This window comes from Trifolium pratense, linkage group LG3 (genome assembly GCF_020283565.1).
Source record: "Trifolium pratense cultivar HEN17-A07 linkage group LG3, ARS_RC_1.1, whole genome shotgun sequence".
NCBI lineage: Eukaryota > Viridiplantae > Streptophyta > Magnoliopsida > Fabales > Fabaceae > Trifolium > Trifolium pratense.
The window spans coordinates 40,649,996-40,677,498 of NC_060061.1; the positions used below are offsets into that span (position 1 = coordinate 40,649,996).

Below are 27,503 nucleotides of genomic sequence, written 5' to 3' on the forward strand. Positions count from 1 at the left end.
GTTGTAAATTATTAAGGGGGTGAAACCTAAAATTTTACAACACCTACCTTTTTAAAAAAAACAAAATTGATTTATCAGGAGTATAACACGTATTCAACCTTTACAATTCGTGATACACATTTTAAATGCGGTGAAAACAATCTAAGAGATTATTACACGAAAAATTACAATCAGATCAAACCTATAAACCAAAACTGAGAAATGTAAATAATTTGATCCATATGAACAGATAAATTGGCAATAACACCATTAAATATAATATTATTTCTCGATCTCCATATACTCTATGTGGTTGACAACCAAATTAAATGAAGAAGTTTCTCATGTGTTTTTTGTCTTTCACCACCGATCTAAAATGATTAAAGAAATAAAATCATGGGTAAAAATAGAATCATCTTTAGTTATTGTTTATATGTTTGTGATGGAGTTTTTTTTTTTGACAGATGTTTGTGATGGAGGTTGTTGTCCTAAAAGAAATTATAACTACGTCTACAGTATGTGCCTAGTGTATTATAAACTCTATTTTCTATATAAATATTTGAATTAAATATGTTTTATATCTCTTTAAATATACTAATATTTATTTTTAGTCGCACTAAAAAATCTTTCGAACATTGTTCACTTTAACTTTTTTGTTTTTAATTTTACTTATTACTATTTTATAAACGTTCTCGTCGTATGTATTAACTATTTTTTTCTCATGAAATTGGATTCGGTGCAGTCGTTTTTTCATCCAGTCGTTTTATAGTCGTCCGATCACGATCGGACGGCTTAAACAAATGCAGATAATAAATAAGTTTTTAAATCGTAACCGTCTGATCTTGATCAGACGGCTACATATGACCTGAATGCGTGACTGCACCAAAAAAATGACTGCACGGAATCCGGATCCCTTTATCATGACAGACACCAAAAAAATAACAACAATGGCAATATTAATAATGATATGGAGTATAGTTGTAATCAATGGACCGTAAAAACAAAGTGATTATCAATGACAATATTGTACTTCTGCTTCCATAAAAAAAAGAAGAAAAAAAAAGAGTATGACCGATGCTTGTTAATTGTTATAAGATGACAATATTAATAATGATAGACAGATTTTGTCAAAAAAAAAAAAAAAAAGAATAGTGATAGACATACTAAGATAATAAAAATGGAATTTGAACATATTTCTCAAGTTTAAGATTTGTGACATCTACGTTTGAGAATACATTGCAATAGTTAACTGGACTGGGCAATGGGCCTAAAGGCAAAATCAAACTAGCCCAATTAATATGAGAAAGGAAACAGGCCCAAAACAATTAAATTCCAAACGCCCATTTGGCGATACAAGGCCTTGGCGAGGTGGGTAATAACGGATAACGCCCATAAGACGGATTTGCATATGACAATAAAATATCTTCATCCTTCCCTGTCTTAGCGATTAACTTGGGAACGAAGAAACCAACTCCTTGAAACCGCCATGGCTTGGAGACCAAGGTTTTATTCCTACTTTCACGCTGCATCACCGGAAAAGGCGCTGAAGGCCGGATTTGTAGGAACCCTAGCTTGGAGAAGAAGGCTTTAATGGTCTATAAATAGTTTGTTATTTTCATCTGTAAAAAGGATCGAATTCTGACTGATAAAACTCCCAGGGTTGTTGATTGAACTGAGTGTAATCAAACCATTTGATCAATAATACAAACCCCCTTGTTTTTTACCAGAACATTTTGGCGCCCACCGTGGGGCTGCGGTAAAATCATTTGATCCCAGCCTATCACAGCAACTAGACGAAAAATCAAACATCTTCACATGGCTGGAGAACACGAAAACCACGACAACTCTAACGTTAACACCCTGCAAGCCGCCGTCGTAGAGATTCGGCGCTTACAAACTCAGATTGCGGCCATCGAAGCCGAAAGAACTAATGAGAAAGAAAGAGCGAAATTGATTTTGGAGGAGGAGGAGGGAGAGGGCGTCATGGACGTACAACCCTTAGCACAGCACTTGTGGGATGCCCAAGTGGTGGAAACAATCAAGGTTCCTCACCTTCCTACCTTCGACGGAAAGACGGATCCAAGGGAGCACCTGATGGCAATTGGGACACAAACTGCCATAATCAATGCTCCGGAACATCTAAAGTGTAAATTACTAGCCGGCACCTTCAAGGATGTCGCCCTGCGTTGGTACATGAACCTTCCAAGAAACTCAATTGAGAGTTATGCTGACTTTCATAAAAAATTTATTCACCAGTTCGCTGGATCGAAACACGTTAAAGTCACATCAACCAGTCTTTTCTCCATCCGCCAAAACCATGGCGAGTCATTGCGTAACTTCCTCGCCAGATTTAGCGAAGCCACCATCAAAGTCTCAAATCCAAATCAGGAGATGTTCGTGGCAGCCTTCCACAATGGGCTAAGAGCGGGACATTTCAATGAGTCCTTAGCCCAAAAGCCAGCCTCGTCGATGCAAGAGGTGAACAAGAGGGCGGAGTGTTATATTAAGGGCGAAGAAAGTAACGCCGAGAAAAGGCAAAGAGACGTTAAGGAGAAGGAATACGTGGGCCGTGCCGCTAGAGCGCCCGAACACCCACGACCAAAATCGGGGGGCCACCAAGGAGACCCATGGCAAAGGCATCATGGGAAGCCCTACCGCCAACCGCTCAGAAGAGAATTCAGGAATCATCCCGCCAATGAAGACCTCACGCCATTAAACGCCTCAAAGGTTTACGTCTTAAATGAGATTCTGGCCACCGGTTTGGCAAACCTCCCCCCAAGGAGAACCAGTAACATCCCCATGGGGCTGGACGATAACGCCTGGTGCGCATATCACAGGTGTAGAGGTCACTCCACAGAAAAATGCTTCCGCTTAAGGGATTTAATCGAAGAACTAATAAAAAGCGGACACCTTCGCAAATTCATTGACGACGCCGCCCAAGGGCGGGTTGTCGTGCCAAAAGTTCCCCGGCAGGAGCCACGAGACCCTCCTGGGCCAAACAGAGAGCCTCCCAAGGGGAGAATCTCCGTGAATACAATAGCGGGAGGATTCTCAGGCGGGGGCGAATCAAGCTCAGCAAGGAAAAGATATGTACGCCGAGCCATCTCGGAAATATACCTCGTAAGTCAGCCTCAGCCACCAAACGTACCAGATTTGGCATTCACGGCAAAGGATGGTTTGGAGGTAGCACCCCATGACGATGATCCCTTAGTGATACAAGTCCAAATTTTGAACTGTGATGTAAAAAGAGTACTGATAGATTCGGGGAGTTCAGCGGACATTATGTACTTGGAAGCTTTCAAGGCCATGCAGTTAGCAGAGGAGCAATTGCAACCATACTCCGGAACCCTGGTTGGGTTCTCTGGCGAACAAGTGGACGTGATGGGTTACGCCTCCCTTCTTACCACGTTTGGAGAAGGCAGCAACGCCAAAACTATCAAGGTGCGATACCTGGTAGTTAAAACTCCTTTTACCTCCTATAATATTATTATAGGAAGGCCCGCCTTTAACACATTAGGGGCGGCCATGTCCACTCTATACCTAGCAATAAAATACCCCCTTGAGAATGGGGGAGTAGGAACAGTAAGGGGCGATCAGATTCTCGCCAAGAAGTGCTACGAGTCTAGCTTAAAGATACGACACCGAACTTCCAGCGCAAGCGGGAGATTCGAAAGAAGACAAGCCGCAACTCCAGGCGGCATAAACATCATAGAGAGCGCAGATATGGATCCGAGAGAGGAATTCCAAGATCGAAGGGTAAGCCCTATAGAAGACCTAGAGCAGGTTCAAATTGGCGATCACCCTCACCAGACAACCAGCTTGGGAACAGCGTTGCCCAGCGAGGAGAGGAGACGAATCATCAAAATCTTGAAGGATAACGCTGACCTATTCGCATGGAAGCCTTCAGATATGCCAGGGATTGACGAAAGGGTGATAACACATAAACTTTCAATATCACCCAGCACAAAACCAGTCTCCCAAAGAAAGAGAAAGGTAGGAGAAGAAAGATGAGTCGCTATAGCGGAAGAAGTGGAGAAGCTAAAAGAGGCTGGATTCATCGAAGAAATAAAATACCCCTCATGGTTGGCAAATGTCGTCATGGTGAAAAAGGCCAACGGAAAATGGAGAATGTGCGTGGACTTCACAGACTTAAACAAGGCGTGTCCCAAAGATCCATATCCCCTACCCAACATAGACAGGTTAATCGATGGCGCCTCGGGGTGCAAGATGCTGAGTTTTATGGACGCCTACTCCGGGTACAATCAAATAAAGACGAACCCCTCAGACGCCTGCCATACAGCCTTTATGTCGAATACCTGCAACTATTTTTACAACGTCATGCCTTTTGGACTGAAGAATGCGGGAGCAACATACCAAAGGTTGATGGACAGGGTCTTTGCTGAGCAAATAGGGAAGAATTTAGAGGTATATATCGACGACATGGTAGTAAAAACTTCCGAGGGAAGTCGCCATGATGATGATCTGTTGGACATCATGGGGTCAGTAAGAAAATACAACATGAGACTAAACCCAACGAAGTGTTCCTTTGGAGTACAAGCCGGAAAATTCTTAGGATTTATGCTCACCAGCAGAGGAATAGAGGCTAACCCCGAAAAATGCCAAGCCATCATAGACATGAGGAGCCCTACATCCGTGAAAGAAGTACAGACCTTGACAGGCAGAATAGCGGCACTATCCAGATTCCTATCATGTGCGGGAGAAAAGGGTTTCCACTTCTTCGCATCTCTGAGGAAAAATGAGAGGTTTTCCTGGACGCCAGAATGCGAAGAAGCCTTCAAACAACTAAAAGAGTTCCTGGCATCACCGCCCATCTTAACACGCCCATTACCAGGTAACACCCTTTACCTATATCTCGCAGTTTCGGATAGAGCTTTGAGTTCAGCTCTAGTTCAAGAAATAGAAGGCGAAGAAAAACCTATATATTTTGTAAGTAGAACATTAAGGGGAGCAGAAACAAGGTATCAAAGAATAGAGAGGTTATCTCTCGCGGTAGTTGTCACAGCCAGAAAGTTAAGGCAGTATTTTCAAAGCCACCAGGTAGTTGTTAAAACAGATTACCCTATCAAGAACGTCCTCCGAAAGCCAGACTTGGCAGGAAGGATGGTGGCGTGGTCCGTGGAATTATCGGAATTTGACATCACCTTCTCACCTAGAGGGGCCATTAAGTCACAAAGACTAGCTGATTTTGTATTGGAGATGTCTACTCCGCCAACAACAGAGAAAACGGCGTTTTGGACACTCTCAGTTGACGGGGCCTCCAATGTGCGAGGAAGTGGAGCCGGAATAGTACTGGAAGGACCGGATGGCGTGATGATAGAACAATCACTACGTTTCGTCTTCAAAGCTAGCAACAACCAAGCGGAATACGAGGCTTTGATAGCAGGAATGAAGTTGGCAAGCGATATGGAGGTAAAAGAGCTAAAGGCCATGAGTGATTCCCAGCTGGTAACCAACCAAGTATCAGGGAAGTTTCAAACGAAAGAGCCGCAGTTAATCAAATACGTGGAGAAGGTGCAAAACCTAGCTAAGCATTTCGATTCGTTCGAATTAGTTTACGTTCCCCGCGAACAAAACATGAGAGCAGATCTATTGTCAAAGTTGGCGAGCACCAAAAAACCAGGAAGCCATAGAACCGTTATCCAAGAAACCATAAAAACTCCCAGCATCAACGGGGAAGAGGTAATGATGGTAATAGAAGAAGAAGACTGGAGATCGCCCATTATCCGGTACCTCCAAAAGGATGAGCTCCCGAAAGAAAGGGAAAAGGCTTTTAAATTGAGGAAAATGGCGGCATGGTATTCAATGGTAGGGGATAAGCTATATAAGAGAGGATTCGCGTCCCCCCTCCTTTTATGCGTCAGTACTGAAGAAGCCAAGCGCATCATGAATGAAGTACACGAAGGATCATGTGGTAGTCATATCGGTTCAAGAGCATTAGCAGGAAAGATATTGAGAGCAGGATTTTATTGGCCAGATATACATGATGATACCGCCATGTATGTAAGAAACTGTGACAAATGCCAAAGACACGCCAACCTGCATCACGTTCCGGGGGAGCCACTGAAGTCAGTGTTATCCCCTTGGCCCTTTTTCATGTGGGGTGTAGATATCGTTGGTCCATTTCCGGTTGGCTATAAACAAGCGCGATGGATCATCGTCGCCGTAGACTACTTTACAAAATGGATTGAAGCAGAGCCGGTATCCAGCATCTCGGCGGAACAGGTAAAAATCTTTTATTGGAAGAAAATCATCTGCAGATTTGGATTGCCCAAATACATCGTATCCGACAACGGTACACAGTTCGCCAGCGAAAAGGTCGTTGAATTCTGTCGAAGCAAAGGAATCAAAAACACCTTTATATCAGTGGAGCATCCACAAGCTAACGGACAAGCAGAGTCAGCAAATAAGGTGATACTAAGAGCCTTAAAAAGAAGGCTAGATAGTAAAGGCGAAGCTTGGGTAGCCCACATCTCACCCATCCTCTGGTCGTATCACACCACTCCCCAATCCTCGACAGGAGAAGCGCCATTTACAATGGTCTATGGTTCGGACGCGATGATCCCGGTGGAAATAAATCCTCCTAGTTGGCGCAGAGAAACCACGACGCAGGAAGAGAACGACAGAGCTCTGGAAGAGAACCTAGACATGATCGAGGAAAGAAGAGAAAGAGCGCATTTCAGGGAATTCGCCATAAAGCAAAGAGCCGCTAGGCGTTATAATACGAGAGTCAAACAAAGGAGTTTTCAAGAAGGCGACCTGGTGCTGAAAAAACCTATGGGAAAGGATAAAGGAGGAAAGTTCGCAGCAAACTGGGAAGGCCCCTTTCGGGTGCAAGAAGCTTTCGAAGGAGGAGCATATCGCCTAGAGACCATGGAAGGAAAAATCCTCCCAAGGACATGGAACGTAGCAAACCTAAAGTTCTACTATAGCTAATCACGGAGCATCACTTTATCGGTGGAAGAATAAGTAAAACCATTCTCTTCTTTTAGCAATATTTTTAAATGATGTATAAGAACCGTTTTCATAAATAAATAAAAAACAATGAGACACTCTTTTCCCCTGTTTCAACGGGGGTTTTTATCGAGGCTCATTGAATTTCAAAATTCTAGTAGTTTATATCTTCCTGCATATCCCAAAATATTTGCGTCAATAAAGGTCAACCTGATTAAGTTACGGGCTCTGAACCAACAAAAATGGTTATCTCAAACTTGAGCTCTGAATCTTTACTTAAAGATCAACTCAGATGTGAGCGCTGAACCAAAAACAAGGGTTACAGTGCCTTGGCGTCACCTACGAGTTGGGTACGTCAGAAAAAAATTTTATTAAACAGGGGTTACAGTGCCTTGGCGTCACCTACGAGTTGGGTACGTCAGAAAAAAAAAATTATTAAACAGGGGTTACAGTGCCTTGGCGTCACCTACGAGTTGGGTACGTCAGAAAAAAATTTTATTAAACAGGGGTTACAGTGCCTTGGCGTCACCTACGAGTTGGGTACGTCAGAAAAAAAAAATTATTAAACAGGGGTTACAGTGCCTTGGCGTCACCTACGAGTTGGGTACGTCAGAAAAAAAATTTTATTAAACAAGGGTTACAGTGCCTTGGCGTCACCTACGAGTTGGGTACGTCAGAAAAAAAATTTATTAAACAGGGGTTACAGTGCCTTGGCGTCACCTACGAGTTGGGTACGTCAGAAAAAAAAAAATTATTAAACAGGGGTTACAGTGCCTTGGCGTCACCTACGAGTTGGGTACGTCAGAAAAAAAATTATTAAACAAGGGTTACAGTGCCTTGGCGTCACCTGTAAGTCTTACGAGTTGGGTACGTCAGAAAAAGAAAAATTAAACAAGGTTGAAAGGCCTTGGCGTTACCTGTAAGTCTTACGAGTTGGGTACGTCAGAAAAAGAAAAATTAAACAAGGTTGAAAGGCCTTGGCGTTACCTGTAAGTCTTACGAGTTGGGTACGTCGGAAAAAGAAAAATTAAACAAGGTTGAAAAGCCTTGGCGTTACCTGTAAGTCTTACGAGTTGGGTACGTCGGAAAAAGAAAAATTAAACAAGGTTGAAAAGCCTTGGCGTCACCTGTAAGTCTTACGAGTTGGGTACGTCGGAAAAAGAAAAATTAAACAAGGTTGAAAAGCCTTGGCGTTACCTGTAAGTCTTACGAGTTGGGTACGTCAGAAAAAGAAAAATTAAAAGGGTTGCAAAGCCTTGGCGTTACCTGTAAGTCTTACGAGTTGGGTACGTCAGAAAAAGATACAGCAAAGAAAAGGGCGAGATTATCAACACCGCCAGAAGAAGCTTGTACACAACCAAAGCGGGCGATTCATTATAACGCCAAAAGTCAACAGGTATAAAGTTGTTTGTACCAATTTACAATTATTATAGAAAGTTAAAGATGTCACAGGTGCAAGGACAAAGTTTCCTAGACGAGAACAACAGAAGGCGTTACATCACAACGTAATGCAAAAATAATTCATAAAGTTATGAAGAGAAGAAATCAGGCGAATAAAGGAATTTATAAAAGACCCAGCCAAGGGGCAAATTGTTCAAAGCCACAAGAGGGCATACAAAATAATTACAAACAGCCACAGAAGGGCGAAAACAAAATCATTACAAACAAGGTAATATCATTCACTGGGAGGTACATAGGGAACAAGCTTTCCATCAACAATCTGGTTCATCGCATCAGCTTCAGCTAGGCGCTTGGCGTCGAGGTCTGGGAAAAGAAGCTTGACTTGCTCAAGGGCATAGGCGAAGCCTTCCTCGTACTGGTTGGCAGCATACAGTTGAAGCTCCCTCACGTCAGTTTCCAACCTCTCCTTCTCTTCGCCCAAGGTCCCCACGGAGAACACCGCTGCATCTTTCTCTTTAGAAAGCTTAGAAATCATCTCACCTTGGGCAGCAGCATTCTCTTTGAGCTTGGTCTCGGAGGCGGCATAACCTTCCTTAACCTTCGCCAGCTTATCCTCATACTCCTTCTTCAACCTCTCCGCCTCGCCCTCCTGGCTCTCTTTCAGCTTCCTGATATCATCCTCCAGCTTGGTCTTGGTCTCGGAATATTTCTTCTCAATATCAGCAAGATGGTCATCAACGACCTTCACCTTCCGTTTCGCCTCTTGAACCTCCTGCTCCTGCCGATTCGTCAGCAAATAGTTGAGAAGAGTACCTTTTACCTCATACTCCAGGGCTTTTCTCCTCAAGTCTTCAGTGGGAGTATCGGTAAAGCGAGTCATGTCACCCACCATGGTTACTCCTCTCTCAATGAACTCCAGAGGATCGAAGGAGCTCCAGGAAAGGGGCGCAGCGGCTTCAGCGTCTTGAGAAGGAGGCTGAGAAGAACTGGAAGCCGCACCTTTACCCTTGTCAGCACCCCCAGCTTGTTGAGTAGTCTTCTCCATTTTTTGTTTTTTGGGAGGAGGAGGAGCAACACCCTCGTTCCTCTCCGCTTCAGCAGCTGTTTTTCCCGGAATCTCAACACGGATCCGCCCCTCATGCTTCTTCTTGCTTCGCCCTTCTTTGGCAGCAGCTTCCTCCACTTGTAGCTGCTTCAAGGGGTCAACCACAGCAACGACGGGTTTGGCCTTCTGTTGGCGAGCCTTTGCCAAAAACGCCAATCTTTCCTCATTTGAGATAGTCCTCATTCTCTCTACAAAAAAAAAAAGACGACAAAAATACAAGTTAGTAATAAGGCGAGATCAGCATGAAACAGAAGTAGAAAAATACCAGATGCATTACTTACGTAAATACTCTGTCAGGGCTTCACTATTACCCTCACACCTAAGAATGTCGGCGGTATCCATAAGAGCATATGAGTCAAGGAAGCTGACGGTATCTTGTTCAAAATCACTCAAGGCCTCAAAGACGGCCCCCTTGATAAGCCTAGGGTTATCGGTCCAGTAGAAGGGAAATAAAGGATCTTCTACTTCATCATACATCAAATCCGGGAATTGATCGCCACAGCGAACCCGGAAGAAAGAGTTCTTAAAGTTCTTAAAGTTGGAAGCGTACAAACTCAAGAGGCGACGGTTAGGTTGACTACTAAGGGAGACTAAAGCTTGGGGTTTCAAGTTTTTAATGTGGTAGAAGGAAAAAAAGACGCCAATTGAGGGCTCCAGTTCGAAACCTAAGCACATCACCTCGAAGGCTTTGACAAAGGCCCAACTATTGGGATGAAGCTGGGTAGGGGCGACGTTAAGAACCTTCAACATCTCCGCCTCAAAAGGGGTAAAGGGCAGCCAAATATTGAGGGGTTGGATCACGCCAGTATAAAGGTAGAAGTAATGCGGAGGTTTGTCATTCTTAGAAAATACAAGCTCATCCTCTCTGACAGGCTCGGTAATAATAGAATCTTCATGTCGAGAGTCAGAAAGTTTGACGGCTTTCCTAAAGCTCCTCACCATTTCCACACTAGTATACTTCGAAGGAACTTCCATGGTGACTGGAGTATAATCAGCAACGACCAGATCCCGACAAGGATTCTTCCGCTTTCCTGTGAAAGAGGAAGGGGAGATTATGACACAATCACTGTCATTACCACTATCACTACTGCTATCACTATCACTACTACTACTCCCCACATCAAAACCCCATAATTCCGAGTAAAACCCTCGGCTATTAAGGACGCCGTTAGCCCTAGTATAGTGGGCGCGAACTTGTTGCGCCCATTCGAGATAACTAGGAGAAGAAATAGGAACCCTCTCCTCATTAGCATCTAACTCCCTCAAAATAACCATTTATCCAAACCTAATCAGAAAACTAGGGTTCCTACTCAAGACAGACCAAATCGGCAAAAAGGAGTAAGGTATAAAAGAAAGAATACCTCAAAGGAATTGACAAAGCTTGGAGAAATAAACTGGAAGCGTCCTAATCGTTGAACAAAGGCTTGCTGGATCGAAGAAGGATATGCGAAAGAGAATACTGATTCGCGAGAAAAAATAAGTAAAGGGAAAGAAGAAACGGAGATACTACTTATAAAGAGGGAAACCTTTTCGATTGGTTGAAGTCCAGAAGTCGAAGTAAGAAGTACCAAGTGCGCCGTCGGATTAAATACGTGTCAAAAAGCGTGTATCCCGAGAATAAGTTTTGGAAGATTTATCGTCAAATAGTTATCACCCTAAAAGGCGAACATGAAGTCGCCTCGAAGCACAATGCGCCTCTGGAATGACCACGCCAAAAGTACGAAAAAACGCCCAAAAAGAGAAAAAATTCAAGATTAAGGAGAAAGCAAAACACAAGAACAATAAATTCAGCCCTAGACCAAAAATCTTTATTAATTTTGAAAAATGAAGGTACAATGGCAGAAAGCAAAATTACAAAGAAAAACTAATCTTGAAAGTCTCATCACTCGGACTCGGAATCCTTTGGCGCAGGCTCAGGGAAAGTCATCTTGGATTCCACGGTGACCCGAGACCCCTCTTCTTCACTGGACGAAGAAGCACGAAGCTCAGGAGGAACGTAGGTCTCCAGAAACGAAACGTAATCCTCATCGCCACTACCAGAATCGGAGGTATCCGAGGAAAGGACGATAACCTCCACCTTTTTGACATCCTTAGACCTTCGGGAGCGAGTGGAGTTGGAGGTAGACACCTCTACCCTTTTCTTCCTTCGCTGAGGCGGGGTGCTTCTGGCAACAGGTTTTTTCGCATTGTTATTTTCCATAATAAAGATTCAAAACAAAGTTGATGAAATATGAGAATAACAGTTGATATTTATAGCCAATCTTGCCCAACCCTAACATCGTTATTAACGGTCGTAATTAATGCTTGGACGGTCGCAACTACTTTGGTTTGACTATCTTGAGAACCGTTATTTTTATCTTCCCAAGAAGTCAATATTTGACCCATTTAAGTTGACGGAGATTTTAGAGGAGGGCGATACTAGCAGAAATAGAAAGCAGCATATAACGGAAAAGGAAAGATTGAAATTCAAATTACTTAAAGGGAAATACAACGAAAGCCAAAAAGTATGAAGAACAAACAAGGAATGTCTTAAATGCAAAAGCAAATTACAAACACGCAAAGAAAAAAGCATAAAGGGAAAGGTTGGCGAGCAGGAACTTCATGGCATGGTGGAACCCCCCAATTCACTGGCATCGGCGACGGCGATACGATGCATCTCCTCCAACGCTCGTTTCACCCTTTTCGCCTTCACCATGTTCTCTTCAATAGGCTTCAAATCCTCTCTCAGTTCGCTCTGCTTGTCCAATAGGTCCACCAGGGAGTGACGCCTAGAAATCAGCTTAGTGACATCTTCCCTGATTTCGCCTTGAAGAGCCCTTTTCCTCTTCACAAGCGGCTTCATCTCCTTGTTCAGCAGCGCCAAACGATCGTCCACTCTCCGCTCCTCGTTGAAGCATATCCCTAAGATCTCCTCCTGCACACCCATGGTTTCTTTCGTGATCTCTATCTGGCTGTCGACAGCTTCGGTAACTTCAGCATGGCACTCCTTCACATTTTCCACAGCAATCACAAAGGACGCATTATCCTTCAGTTCCTTCTCCAAACGTAACACACTATCAAGAAAGCGTTTCTCCTCCTTGGTTAGCCTCCAGCAATAATCGTTCAGCTCTTTGACGAACTCTGAGAACTCGCCAAAATCATCCATCAAGTCCTCCGTGCCTAGGGTCAACATACGCCGGAGCCGCTTAATGACGGGGGAAGCCGGGGATTGACCACATTCGAAAGAAGGATTTTTGGGAGACATAACTCTGAAAGGAAAGTTTAGAACTCTGCAGGTAAGAAGGGATGAACTGATTATTTCATCAAAGTCCCACCTTTATAGACGAAGAATCTCATCGTGGCAGCATCAGGTGGGGAAACGGTTAATGAGAGTTGCCCAGGAACGTCAGAACGTGCACCAGAGAGTGGGAGAGAAACGCGGTATACCACGCGCCAAGAATTATGGAGGGAAATTCGAATTGTACTTAAGCATTTCATTCCTACGGATCTCATGCTTGGGGGGCTGTGGACTGGGCAATGGGCCTAAAGGCAAAATCAAACTAGCCCAATTAATATGAGAAAGGAAACAGGCCCAAAACAATTAAATTCCAAACGCCCATTTGGCGATACAAGGCCTTGGCGAGGTGGGTAATAACGGATAACGCCCATAAGACGGATTTGCATATGACAATAAAATATCTTCATCCTTCCCTGTCTTAGCGATTAACTTGGGAACGAAGAAACCAACTCCTTGAAACCGCCATGGCTTGGAGACCAAGGTTTTATTCCTACTTTCACGCTGCATCACCGGAAAAGGCGCTGAAGGCCGGATTTGTAGGAACCCTAGCTTGGAGAAGAAGGCTTTAATGGTCTATAAATAGTTTGTTATTTTCATCTGTAAAAAGGATCGAATTCTGACTGATAAAACTCCCAGGGTTGTTGATTGAACTGAGTGTAATCAAACCATTTGATCAATAATACAAACCCCCTTGTTTTTTACCAGAACATTAACTATAAAAATAATATGTATCTTTAAGAATTTAAAATAAGAGCAATGCTACTTGGTACGACAAACGCGGCATACGAAATATAAGAATGCTTATATGGGATTGTTTTACTGGTTGAATTCACTAAACTTCCATATTTGGTGGAAATCATGCTAGTCTTGGGTTAAAAATTGATGGCTTAGATTCATTCATGTTTTTCGTTTCGTACACACCAGCATTAATGTTAAAATAAATTGCCTTACAAAAAAAAAAATTAAAAATAAAAGATTCCTTGGAACTTTTTTTTTTACAGAAGATTTCTTGGAACTTAAAATACTGACCAAACACATTTTCAAAAAACTTATTCCAGGGAAACTTATGCCTGGGAAAATTATTTCTGGGACTAAATTTTGATACCGTGAAACAAACGCCCCCTAAATAGTAAATGTTACTATGCATTATAGTTACTTTCCCATCGTTGTGAATAAAATGATGGGGACTTCTATGGTGCCGCCTTCAAATTGAAGGTTCCAGAACCGTCCACCATATTGGCCAATAGGAGCAAAGCCCTAATTTGCCCTATCCACGTCAGATTATATGGTAAAGAGGGTGCACCATAGTCATTCTTTTGGATTAATCTAACGGTGAAACACAAAACACCAAAATTGAAGAGAGAAGCACACTAGATTATTTTTCTTTTCTTTTCCTTCTTTATTAAAATTTATTTTATTTTGTAATTTGGCATAATAACATAAGTTGGACTTTTTTTAAACAAAAAATAATTATGGATGAATCTTCATCTTCCTCACCTCAAAATCACAAAGTTATCTCAAGAAATTTCACACAACACAAATTATTTTCCCAACCCAAATTTTCATCCAAATTTATTTTATTTGTTTTATAGAAATCATTTTTTTTTGGTAAGTTTTGTTTTATAGAAATCTTCAACCAAATATAAAAAAAAAATTAAAAATTAAAAACGTAATAAAATTTTAAAATCCAAAAAATCTAAACAAACTTCCATCTCACTCACAAGTCACAACCCCATCATCCCATTGTGTGTGTATACCCTCAATATCAGATCGTCATCAACATCAGAGAAGGGAAAAAGAAGAAATTGAAATCTAGATCTACCATCATAAATGTTACAAGAATCAAACACCTTTCCCGTCTCAATCTTTTAAGTAACAACATGTGAAAGGGTTTTATAAGGAGGTGGAGATTTGTGATGATGGATAATGAGGGAGAAAGGGAGAGGGTTGATGTTGGGGTGTCTGAGGAGAGTGTTAAGAATTTTGAAGGAGAGGATGTTTTTGAGGAGGCAATGGATCCAATAAAGTGTTTTGATGATCTGGGCGGTGATACGGTTAGTGAATTGCCTTCAGATTTGGTTGATGAAGTTGCGGATAAGAAAGAAGAAGTGGTTGAGACTGCTGGAAGCTCGTCCCTATCAGAAAATTCTTTGGCTAATGAGATGCCGACTGTAACATTTATGATGGGAAAGGTGTTTGATTCCTGTAACATTTATGATGGTAGATCCAGATTTCAATTTCTTCTTTCTCCCTTCTCATGTTGATGACGATCTGTGTTTTTAGCTTTTGTGTTCTCAAATCTCAGCTTCCTCAAGAACGGTTCTCTTGATTTTGTTGTTGATGAAGAACCAAAGTTATTGTGTTCTTTTTATTTTTTTACGGTAAACAACATCTTTCATCAGATAATAAGATAAAGAGAGTACAAACATTAAAAAACATGTGTTAGAACATTCCCTAACCACATTCTAAAAATAATACAATTTATTATGCCAACTAAAGTTTGGACATCAATAAGTTTAAGGAGTTAGAAATCAGTAAAATACTTCAAAACCAATATAGCTTAATCCAAGCAACCAAGCAAGATTCTTTTCTTTTCTTTTCTTTTCAGTAAAATACTTCAAAACCACTGTTTTTTCTTTTCTTGTTTCTAGGCACAGCAGTTTATAACTGTGTTGGCCTATTTTTTCTCCTGCTTTTGTGTTCTCCCTCTATTCCTTTCTTTTAGGGATTTCTGTTGTACTCCTTGTGCAAAGATCTCACCTTAATAAAATTTGCTTATTCAAAAAAAATAAATAAATAAGCAACCAAGCAAGATTCTTCCACACATGATATTGTGTTCTTACCGCTAAGTTGTTGTTGGGTTTACAAATCTGTTCTACAGTTCTTAAAAATAAAAATATTTAACGTTTATTAATATTAAGTTAATTTTCGTCAAAAAGAAATAGTTTTTTTGTCAAAAAAATAGTTTTTTTTTTACAAAAGTTAAGTCTAATTCTTAAGTTCCGTTTGGCCTAACTTTTTTTTGAGCTTATGCAATATAAATTAAGTTTTGTGTTATTTTATAAGTTCACACTAGTAAAAATTGTAATTTTATAAGCTATTTTATCATAAACTACCTTGACAAACTTATAATAATATATAAAAATTGCATAAATTGTTTGCATAAGCTCTAAATAAGAAGGAAAAAAAGTCAGGCCAAACGTGGGAGGGGAGAACCCACGTTGTGTGCCGTACAGGTTCTTCGAAGATGATTAGTGATCGCTAACATCGGTAAAAACTTCGTACCAATATCATAGTAACAAAAAAAAAATACTATGTATTATCATTTAAAAAATATTATAACATATATTATCATATTTAATTTGAAATATCATATTTTATAATGATTTTTAATATTATCATAACTATTATAAAATAGGTGATATTGAACGGTCGGATTGATAAAATTCAAAATCTCAAGTCAAAATTTATAATTTCATTCAAACTCCACGGCTTTTCATAAAAACTAGTTATCGGTTGAGATTGTTATTACGATCTGTCTATACATCTGGAGTCCAATAATCAAAATTCTTTTTTTTTTCATTTGTTTGTTAGTCCAATTAGGTGATATTGAACGGTAGGATAGATAAAATTCAAAATTTCGTGTCAAAATCTATGGTATCGATCAAACTCCACGGCTTTTCATAAAAACTATTTATCTGTTGAGACTGTTATTACGATCTGTCTATAAATCCGGAGTCCGATCATCGAAATTTTTTTCTCATTTGTTTGTTAGTCCAATTAGGTGATATTGAACGGTAGGATAGATAAAATTAAAATTTTTGTGTCAAAATCTGTCGTTTCAATTGAACTCCACAACCTTTCATAAAAATTAATTATCTGTTGAGACTTTTATTACTATTTGTCTATACATTCGAAGTCTGATAATCGAAATTCTTTTTCTCATTTGTTTATTAGTCCAATTAGGTGATATTGAACGGTCGGATTGATAAAATTCGAAATCTCGAGTCAAAATCGGTAATTTCATAAAAACTAGTTGTCCGTTGAGACTGTTATTACAATATGTCTATACATCCAGAGTCCGATCATCAAAATTCTTTTTCTCATTTGTTCTTTAGTCCAATTAGGTGATATAGAACGGTCGGATTGATGAAATTTGAAATCTCGAGTCAAAAATTTTAGTTTCAATCAAACTCCACGAGCCTTTCATATAAACTAGTTATCCGTTGAGACTGTTTTTACAATCTGTCTATACATCCGGAGTCTGATCATCAAAATTCTTTTTCGCATTTGTTTGTTGGTCCAATTAGGTGATATTAAACGGTCGGATTGATAAAATTCGAAATCTCGAATCAAAATCGGTAGTTTTAGTCCAACTATACGACACTTTCATAAAAACTAGTTGTCCGTTGGGACTGTTATTACGATACGTCTATACATTCGGATTCCGATCATCGAAATTCTTTTTCTCATTTGTTCTTTAGTCCAATTAGGTGTTATCGAACGGTCGGATTGATAAAATTCAAAATCTCGAGTCAAATATGTAGTTTTAGTCAAACTCCACAGCATCTTGTAAAAACTATATATCCTTTTAGACTGTTATTATGATTTGTCTATACATCTGGAGTCTGATCATCAAAATTCTTTTTCTAATTTGTTCTGGAGTCCAATCAGGTTATATTGAACGGTCGGATTTATAAAATTCGAAATCTCGAGTCAAATTTTGTAGTTTCAATCGAACTCCGCGAGCCTTTCATATAAACTAGTTATCCGTTGAGACAATTTTTACGATCTGTATATACATCCGGAATCCGATCATCGAAATAATTTTTCTCATTTGTTTGTTGGTTCAATTAGGTGATATTGAACGGTCGGATTGATAAAATTAGAAATCTCGAGTCAAAATCGGTAATTTCAGCCGAACTACACGACACTTTCATAAAAACTAGTTGTCCACTGAGACTGTTATTATGATACGTCCATACACTCGGAGTTCGATCATCGAAATTATTTTTCTCATTTGTTTGTTATATTGAATGGTCATATTGATAAATTTCGAAATCTCGTGTCAAAATCTATAGTTTCAGTCAAACTCCATGACCTTTCATAAAAAACTAGTTATCCGTTTGGACTGTTATTACGATATATCTATACATCCGGAGTCTGAGTATCAAAATTCTTTTTCTCATTTGTTTTTTAGTCCAATTAGGTGATATTGAACGGTCGGATTGATAAAATTCGAAATCTCGAGTCAAAATCGGTAGTTTCAGTCGAACTACACGATAATTTCATAAAAAACTAGTTATCCGTTGAAACTGTTATTACGATATGTCTATACATCCAGAGTCCGATCATCAAAATTATTTTTCTCATTTGTTATTTAGTCCAATTAGGGGATATTGAACGGTCGGATTAATAAAATTCGAAATCTCGAGTCAAATATGTAGTTTTAGTCAAACTCCACAACCTTTCATAAAAACTATTTATCCGTTTAGACTGTTATTATGATCTATTTATTCATTCGGAGTTTGAGTATCGAAATTCTTTTTCTCATTTGTTTTTTAGTCCAATTAGGTGATATTGAACGGTCGGATTGATAAAATTCGAAATCTCGAGTCAAAATCGGTAGTTTCAGTCGAACTACACGACAATTTCATAAAAAACTAGTTATCCGTTGAGACTTTTATTACGATATGTTTATACATCCGGAGTCCGATCATCAAAATTCTTTTTCTCATTTGTTATTTAGTCCAATTAGGGGATATTGAACGGTCGGATTAATAAAATTCGAAATCTCGAGTCAAATATGTAGTTTTAGTCAAACTCCACAACCTTGCATAAAAACTATTTATCCGTTTAGACTGTTATTATGATCTATTTATACATTCAGAGTCTGAGTATCGAAATTCTTTTTCTCATTTGTTTTTTAGTCCAATTAGGTGATATTGAACGGTCGGATTGATAAAATTCGAAATCTCGAGTCAAAATCGGTAGTTTCAGTCGAACTACACGACAATTTCATAAAAACTAATTGTTCGTTGAGACTGTTATTACGATATGTCTATATATCCGGAGTCCGATCATCAAAATTCTTTTTCTCATTTGTTCTTTAGTCCAATTAGGTGATATTGAACGGTCAGATTGATAAAATTTGAAATCTCGAGTCAAAATTTTTAGTTTCAATCAAATTCCACGAGCCTTTCATATAAACTAGTTATCCGTTGAGACTATTTTTACGATCTGTCTATACATCCAGAGTCCGATCATCGAAATTCTTTTTCTCATTTATTTGTTGGTCCAATTAGATGATATTGAACGGTCGAATTTTAGACGGAACTAATTGTTTTAACATGTAGGTCTAAAATCCGTCCCAAAAGTTCAGACGGATTTCAGACAAATCATAGAACATTTTTTTTTTTTAAACTAAGATCTGGCCAAAAACGTCCAAAATTATTAAGAGGGAAAAAATTTCCCCACATTTTCATTTGAGAGGGAAAATTTTCATTTTCATTTTTAGTTTTTACCTCCAAAACTCCCAAATCAAATCTTTTTTGGTATCTTACTGACCTAAAAAAAGTCCCAAATTCTATTTGTCTCTTAGATGGTTCACAGCTCATCTTCGCCAAATTGCAAAAATCCCAAATCAAGTCATTTTGCTCGAAGACTTTTCATAGCTCCTTTCTCCATAGCTCATCTTCGCCGTTCACGTCTCTTCCGTTGTTATCTATAATCGCCGACTCAGTTCCTCTCTGCGTGGTTTCTCCATAGACGCCGACTCAGCTCCCTTCTTTGCTCCTCCCAAATCCTGTTGTTTCTCTTCACTGTTCAGGTCTCGTCCTCCTTTCTATTATATTTGGGTGTTTCTTTGAGCTATTTATTGTGTTCGATTTGGATTTTGTAGACAGAATAGAAATTAAATAAGGAAATAATAAGAATAAAAAGTAGTGTGTTCAATTAATTATTTTTGCTATGTTTGGTTTAGGCTTATGTGTTTTGATTTAGGGATGGCATCGCTGGGTTTGTTTTATATAGATAGGTTTAGGAGGTATGATATGGGGCTGATGTGTTTAATATCAGTTTCGTAACAATTTATTGAGTTATACTAACAACAAAATTAGTTAATATTGCTTCATTCATATATGGACACTAATCTTGTCTATTTGATCTCAGTCCACACAATGACTGGTAGTTGTAGGTATGGAAAAATACACTAAAAGTAGCTTCATTTTTAGCATGTTTATATCACTTTTTGTACCAATGAACACAGATTTCAGTTTTATTTATATTTGAACACTCAAATGATTGCATTCATAGATGAGAAAGCTAGAGATTCATTTCTAAATTATAATTATAAATGAGTTACCCTTGATGTATGTTTCATATGATAGATGGCAAATATTAGAAAAATTGCTACTGATAGATTTGAGGTTGCTAGCTCATTTTAATTGTGATGGACACTGTCATGAATGCTTCTAGTTACTTTTGAGTTCAGTGAGTTATTGTTCCATTGAAGCTGAATAATGCCATTTCATAGTGCATTCATGATTATGCATATGCAGCAAGGCACAACAATTCCTTTTGCTCGGCCTACACTTGAGATCTTTGCTGCATTTGTTAAATGGCCCAGGGTCAGTCCACATGTACTGGAGGGGGAAGCTCATCAAAATGATGTGGAAGTTAGAGATAATAATGAGCAAGATGGAGGAGAGCATGGAGCTTAAAGCAGGCCAATCCCAGTGAACTTTTACAGTTTTTATTATTATTATTATTATTATTATTATTATTATTATTATTATTATTAATTCAGTCTTTAATTTCAGTTGACTAATTTTGAACATGTTAGATTCATGATGTTTGTGAAATTTTGAATAGGTACTCTGAACATGTGGTACTTGGTGTTTTCATTTTTTTTTATTTTGTTGAATTAAATGACATTTGGTAATTTATATTATATTTGTAAGTAGTTAGTATTGTGAATATTGTGAATACTTTTTGAAAACAAGCTCACATGCTTTTGAAGATCCGAAAGACAGGTTTGTGATAAATCAATGAGCAAGCATGATAATTTTGATTCGCTGGGTTTATGTCAACTTTTGATTAATGTTTGAAATATGCTTAGGAACTCAACATGTTCTTGAATTGTGTTGTTTGTCCTATGATGATTCTCATTATTTTTGTGGAACATGATTGAAGCTTGTGTTATACAATCTAGCCAGGTGAGAATGTGTGAACTTTCCATTGTTTACATAAATATTTGAGAGCCGGAAATTGTGTATATTCATTTGATTTTAAATTAATCTTGTTGTCATTGATATGTTTGATGTTGTGGATATGATCAAGGCCTTGTTTCTTTTTGAGTGATAACTACTTATGACATTTCTAGAAAGCAAAATTTTGTAAATGAGAGTTGCATTAATGTGGACCGTTCAATATTATCTACTTGTGGCATTCTACTTTGTAGTCTCAGTTTGACAAGTTTTTTTGGGCTTTCTCTTTACCATGTCATAATTAAAATGCTTGTTGGTTGTTATATTTCTATATTAGGTTGTGCAGCTGAGATTAGATTAAGCGCCATGTGTATGGGGATAAAGATAAACCATGAGTAATCTTATTTGTGTTCAAATCAAACAGCTATGGGAAACATGAATTTGTTTATTTTTGTGGATTTATTTTTGTAGGAAGAAATTATGGCAGTTGGAACATCACAACCAACTGTTGTGGCTACCAAAGATGGTCGCATTGGTGTCAAGAACCAAATGAAGGATGAGTTTTCAAACATTTATATACGTTGGAGTATGACTTATTTAGCCAAGAGGAAAATAGAGATATGATGGAGAGAAACTGAATGTGATTATGTAGCCAATGCTTTTCCAGATCTGTAAGTTTAGTTTTATTCTTTTTAATTGACTATTTTGTTACCAATCCCACTTTCCATGGCATGTTGTAAAACATATTTTGGTATCTAACTTGTTCATAATGTATTATGTGATTTGTTTGACAAGGAAATATCATCTCACTTTGACTAAGTGGTCTCAGTCAGTTTGAATGTATTTTATACTGTGATTGTATTACGTTAATATCAATATGTTGTATATCATTTTTCTGCTTAGAATTTCATATCTTTAGGACAATGAATTTTTATTCACAGTTTGTGTGCTAGTGAATAGTATACTAACCACTTTACAGGAATTTTTGTTTTACATAATTGTGTGCCAGTGATATTTGATATCTAATCTAATTAGTGAGGTGGTTTGATTGCTTTTTAATGCCCTTCTGGTTTATTGATAAGCCAGATTAATGAAAAAGAACCTCATTTGCAGAGCCTCATTTGTTCCTACCTCCATAACATGTAAGAAAATAATCACTTTTTTTCTTTAGTTTCTTTCATTACATCAAATCCTAAACCAATGACAAATTGAAAGAGTTTCTTTTGTGAATATTGCAGATAAAGAAAATTCAAAGAGTCTCAATAATGGAAAGAAGCAATTTTGCAAATAGGATTCTTGAACATGGTAATTCAAAATTGAGAGATCACATTATATTCGATTTCACAATCGAGGTTTTAAATTGTAGTCGCGGTTATGATTATGTCACTGTCTTCGTTGATGTGCAATTGTGATCTGTGAATATGTGACTTTACTCGAAAGATGCGTCCGGTGTTTGACACTGATAGGATACTGGCACATGTGATTATATTAAAATATTTCATATTCTCAAATTGCTATGGTCGTGTTTGGTATTCATGTTTGTGTCCGTGTTTCATTTGCGATTAGGATGTGATTGTAGAAATCTCAAAAACCTTGCTCACAATGTGTTTGATATTAATGTCTGTGTCCGTATTTCATTTGAGCTTAGGATGCGGTCACAGAAATCTCGAAAACCTTGCTCACAATGTGTTTGTGTAATTGTTGCAGTGAAATTGAGTATTAAATTTTCTGAGACTCTGAAGAGTAAATTGAGTTTAGGTGCCAAAATTATTCAAATGAAAAATCACTTTGGTAGGAAAAAAATCACTTTGGTAGAACGTGGCTTCTAATGTGGACAAAAACATGTTTTTTGTGCAGATTACACAAATTTTGTCTTTTAGCTAAATTCCGAAATAGAGACAAATGAATGGCAATAAAAACTAACCTTTTTTTGGCAAAAAAAAAGAAGTTAGAGGAGTCGAAAAAACAAGCTTTGGCAAAAAAAAAAAGTTGAAGAGTTAGAGGAGCCGCAAAAAAAAATAAAAAATTAGAGGTGAGTTAGTGGATCCGCTAAGTTTTATCCATCTTATGAGTTAGTGGAGCCGTTATCTTCACATTCATTTGAGTTAGTGGATCCGCAAAAAAAAAATAAAAAATTAGAGGTGAGTTAGTGGATTCGCTAAGTTTTATCCATCTTATGAGTTAGTGGAGCCGCTATCTTCACATTCTAGCAACCCTATTTTTTATTATTTCACTTTCTCCTATAAAAAAAGACCACCACTCATTCACCGTGAAAATCAATTCACATAACCAAGAACTTGTCTTGTCGTGATTTTCATTTATTTTTCATTAATCTTTCGGAATCTATACGCTTAAATATAATTTTACTTGAATAATACTCCATCCGTTTCAAATTACTTGTTGTTTTAGAAAAAAAATTTGTTTCAAATTACTTGTCGTTTTGATAATTTAAGGTTATATTTTGTCTATTTTACCTTCGTGTAAATTCCAAATATTTAGGAGTAGTTGTTGAAACCATAAAAGATTTAATATATATTTGAATTTTTTTTTTGGTACATACATTTTTTTTGTACATAATATATTAAATTGGAAAGAGAAAGTGTGTGTAAAAAAAAATTGGTTAATTAATTTATTTTTTTCATTTGTTTGTTAGTCCAATTAATTTATATTGAACGATCAGATAAAATTCGAAATTTTGTGTCAAAATGTGTAGTTTCAGTCGAATTCCACGGTCTTTCATAAAAATTATTTATCCGTTGAGACTGTTATTACGATCTGTCTATACATCCGGAGTCCGATCATCAAATTTTTTTTGCTCATTTGTTTGTTAGTCCAATTAGGTGATATGGAATGGTCGGAATGATAAAATTCGAAATCTCAAGTCAAAATATGTAGTTTCAGGAGAACTTCACGACCCTTTAATAAAAACTAGTTATCCGTTGTGACTGTTATTACGATCTGTCTATACATCGAGAGTCCGATCATTGAACTTTTTTACCTCATTTGTTTTTTAGTCCAATTAGGTGATATTGAACGGTCAGATTTATAAAATTCGAAATCTCAAGTTAAAATCGATAGTTTCAGTCAAACTACAGGACACTTTAAAAAAAACTAGTTGTTCGTTGAGACTGTTATTACGATATGTTTATATATTCGGAGTTCGATCATCGGAATTCTTTCTCGTTTTCAAATATGTAGTTTCAGTTAAACTCCACAACTTTCATAAAACGAGTTATCCATTTAGATTGTTACTACGATAGATCATCGAAATTAAGAGCCACTTTTTCTCAATTATATTCCCGCGGTTAGTAGTAGATAACTATTTTTTTTACAATAAAAAATTATTATTTCTCTCAATTTTATTCCTGCAGTTAGTAGTAGTAGTAGATAACTATTTTTTTTACAATATTTTTTTTTGACGGAATAAAAAAAAATAATATTATTTTCAGTTACAGACAAACCCAGTAAAAAATTCATCAATGATTCTTCATCTACAACATCAACAACAAATCTGCAACTTTCTTGAAGGGGAGAAAAAAAAGGCAAACAAACAAACTCCTAGCACAACAAGTGCCACCCAGCCGAAGCACTAAAAAACCAAATCCCCTAAAAAATAAAAACCAATGTGCCTAAAACAAAGGGAGAAAACCAAACAGCATGTTGCAACCGCAAAAAATCTAGAAGAAATTAAACCAAAAGCAAGGCTCCCAGACAACATGGAACTCACACTCAGAAACAAAACTACCAATAAAATACAAGATCTACGACTTCAATGTCTTCTATTTATAAATCGGAGATAAATCTCTCAAAAATTGATTCTCAACAACATCATCATCGCGTGGACCTTCTTTATTTCCAGATATTGGGTTTTAATTTGGTTCAATTTCCGGATCTTGGAATTTTGGGGTTTTCTAATTTTGTGCTAATTTTGAGTTGTTTTTATGGGTTTGTAGTTGTTGTTGAGAAATAAATGGTTGGTTGTTGGTGTGGGTGGGTGACGAAGGAAAAAGGTGATGATGGGGTAAGGAGTGAGGTTGAAGAATATAGAGTGATTGTAGGGATTTATGGTTGTAGAAGATGAGCATAAAAATCTAGATTTTTAGATGTAAACTTAAAGATTTTGAGATATCATCCTGTGTAGCTACTATATACTAAGATCTAAAACTCGCTTGATTTTATGAGGGAACACAGAAAGTGCACGGTAAAAGGTGTTGCAGCGTATAATCCGATGTGGCATGCAAAAGGTCAGCACTGTCCAATTCTGGTTTCTGATTGGCCAGTCAACGCACGGTTCTGGAACCGTTAAAAGCAACACGGCACCATAGAATTTGCCTAAAATGATAGTACTATAAATATATGGTGTTACAATATATGTAACAATAATATTATAACAATTAAAAAATTATGGTTTGAAATAACAAAAACTATTATTCGTTAAGAGGTGGAGTTGGAAATTAAGAGAGAATAAGATAATTTATTTACATAATTGCTACCTACCTTCTTTTATTATCGTCATCTTAAAACACAAAGTCATAATCACAAGATTGTAAAATTAGGGAAAAAATAATTTATTGGATGTTAACACAATAATTAAATGACAACTCACATAATATTCTAGATGTGTGTCTATGTACTTTCAAATTTCAATGATATGGTACTCATAGAATCTATCATTTACCATAAACGACATACACATGCTCTTTCAAAACAACAACGTTGAAAAGGAGGCTTACACATGTTTATTGAACAATCAATATGGAGAATACATGGAACATGATATGTAATATATTTCGCTGTAATGAATAAGGAGAATGTTATTATAATAATGTGATAAAATAAAGCAAAAAATAACATTTGAAAAAGATTAAAAAAAAAAAAAAAAAAACAACACTTACCTTCAACCCTCATTGCAAAAAGAAATATAAGAAAGATAATCTTAACATTATCAAACTTGACAATTTTGACCATATTTCCCCCTTTTTTAGCAATTATGGAGTTGTATAAAATGTTTCCTAAAAATAGACTTTATTAAATGTCTTTTCAAGTACATAATAATGTGTTGTGTTTATCCCTTCAACACACTTACTAAGGAGGTCAAATAAAATATGTTACTAATCATAGTATTTTATTATTATTTTTTTGTCAAATTTCTATTAATTTATAACCTTTCATGATAGCACAACCTATAGTTATTGTATATCGTCAAGAGAGCATGAAAAGTTCATGATTCATAATGTTGTATATATGGATTGATGAAAAGTCATGCAGTAATTATTTATTTTTTAACTAAATTATTGTATATCGTCATGCAGTAATTATTTATTTTTTTAACTAAATCAAAAGAACTAGAAAACATTTCAACTATGTTGGGATCACTTGTAGTTCTTAATTCTGTTGTGTAAAGGGTGTTCTCTATTGATTCACATAAGGCAACACACCTTATATAGACATATTACAAGGAGTGGTTAGCAAGCATAAGCAAGAGACTGCTTTGCTAAGCCACCATAGGTGCACCATAATCGCGCTAAACACTAGTTCACAAAACTATAATACAAGGTAAACCTAACAAATTCTCTGTCAAGTGCTCTTCTCTATATATTAAAAAAAAGGGTAACAAGATATTTAAAAATGGGGACGGGGGGTAGGGACGGAACTAGGCATAGTGAAAAAGGGGCGGCCGCCACCCCAACATATATATAAGACTACTATACAATCCTATGTATCACATATATTGCCACCCTTGATATTAATAAAAAAATATAGTTTGCCACCCATGTTCTGTTTGGTCCACTCAACTCAATCTTTTATAAAGATTTATATCAGTATATATTTATAAAATAATAATATTTATAACTATTTTAATTTAACTTTTTTTTTTAGGTAAATTAAAAGCATTATGAGACATCATAGTGACTAGTAGACTAACTCAATAAAATGGAAGATGATTTTCTTGCCGATACTTTGACTATTTATGTGTGTGTGTTGATGTGAAAATAAATGGGTGAGTAAGAGGAAAAAGGGTTGATGAGAATGAAAAAGGGATATGAACGTGCCATCAGGGAGAAGAATAGTTTTTAATTTCTGTTTGTCATAGTTACTAGCAGTTTAGGCCGCCACTAAATTATCGGCGGCTTAGGCCGCCACTAAGTTACATACTGGACTAAGTTACTGGCAGTTTAGGCCGCCACTAAATTACTGGCGGCTTAATTAGGCCGCCACTAAGTTATATGTTCGTTTAAAAAGAATTTTTTTTTAATGTTGTGAGGTTTTTTCTCACTTTATTGGGGGCTAAAACCACATATAAGTGTAAATTAAATCCGCCAATAAATTCAAATATTCTTGTAGTGACGAACCCACGATTGTACGTGCAATTTCTTCTTGGTATAAGGTGTGAAAGTTTGGCTCCCACTTCGATAGATGCAGTAGGCGCGGTTTCAAGCGATAAGCTCTGATGAACCAAGCTCGACTTTTGTCATCTATTGTGGCAAAAAGACATTCGAAAAACCACGCCCTAAGGAAACAAGCTTCCAAGGACCGAACGAATTATAAAACCGTAATCGTC

At 37.5% G+C, this 27,503-nt stretch overlaps 1 protein-coding gene and 2 long non-coding RNA genes across 3 annotated transcripts; 2 read left to right on the forward strand and 1 right to left on the reverse strand.

Annotated features, from left to right (window-relative positions):
• Window positions 1-2,778: 2,778 nt before the first annotated feature.
• On the forward strand, window positions 2,779-8,471 carry LOC123915098. Its single transcript, XM_045966250.1, has 2 exons — window positions 2,779-3,735; window positions 8,385-8,471. Exons 1-2 carry the CDS (start codon window positions 2,779-2,781, stop codon window positions 8,469-8,471), a joined length of 1,044 nt encoding a protein of 347 aa, XP_045822206.1.
• A 10,831-nt stretch (window positions 8,472-19,302) lies between these two features.
• Window positions 19,303-22,477, forward strand: LOC123917580. Its single transcript, XR_006812488.1, has 5 exons — window positions 19,303-19,563; window positions 20,294-20,470; window positions 21,413-21,612; window positions 22,028-22,083; window positions 22,180-22,477. It is a non-coding gene; the product is annotated as an uncharacterized LOC123917580 (long non-coding RNA).
• A 1,842-nt stretch (window positions 22,478-24,319) lies between these two features.
• On the reverse strand, window positions 24,320-26,225 carry LOC123916589. The gene is made up of 2 exons (XR_006812210.1): window positions 25,837-26,225; window positions 24,320-25,734 (listed from the first exon to the last, which is right to left on the reverse strand). It is a non-coding gene; the product is annotated as an uncharacterized LOC123916589 (long non-coding RNA).
• Between the last annotated feature and the right edge of the window lie 1,278 nt (window positions 26,226-27,503).

Excerpts from the sequence above, each read along its gene's own strand:
- LOC123915098 (XM_045966250.1), top strand. The coding sequence starts at position 2,779 with ATGGGGCTGGACGATAACGCCTGGTGCGCATATCACAGGTGTAGAGGT. Across the intron at positions 3,736-8,384 it reads AGGAATTCCAAGATCGAAGG|AAAGTTAAAGATGTCACAGG; the intron begins GTAAGCCCTATA and ends CAATTATTATAG.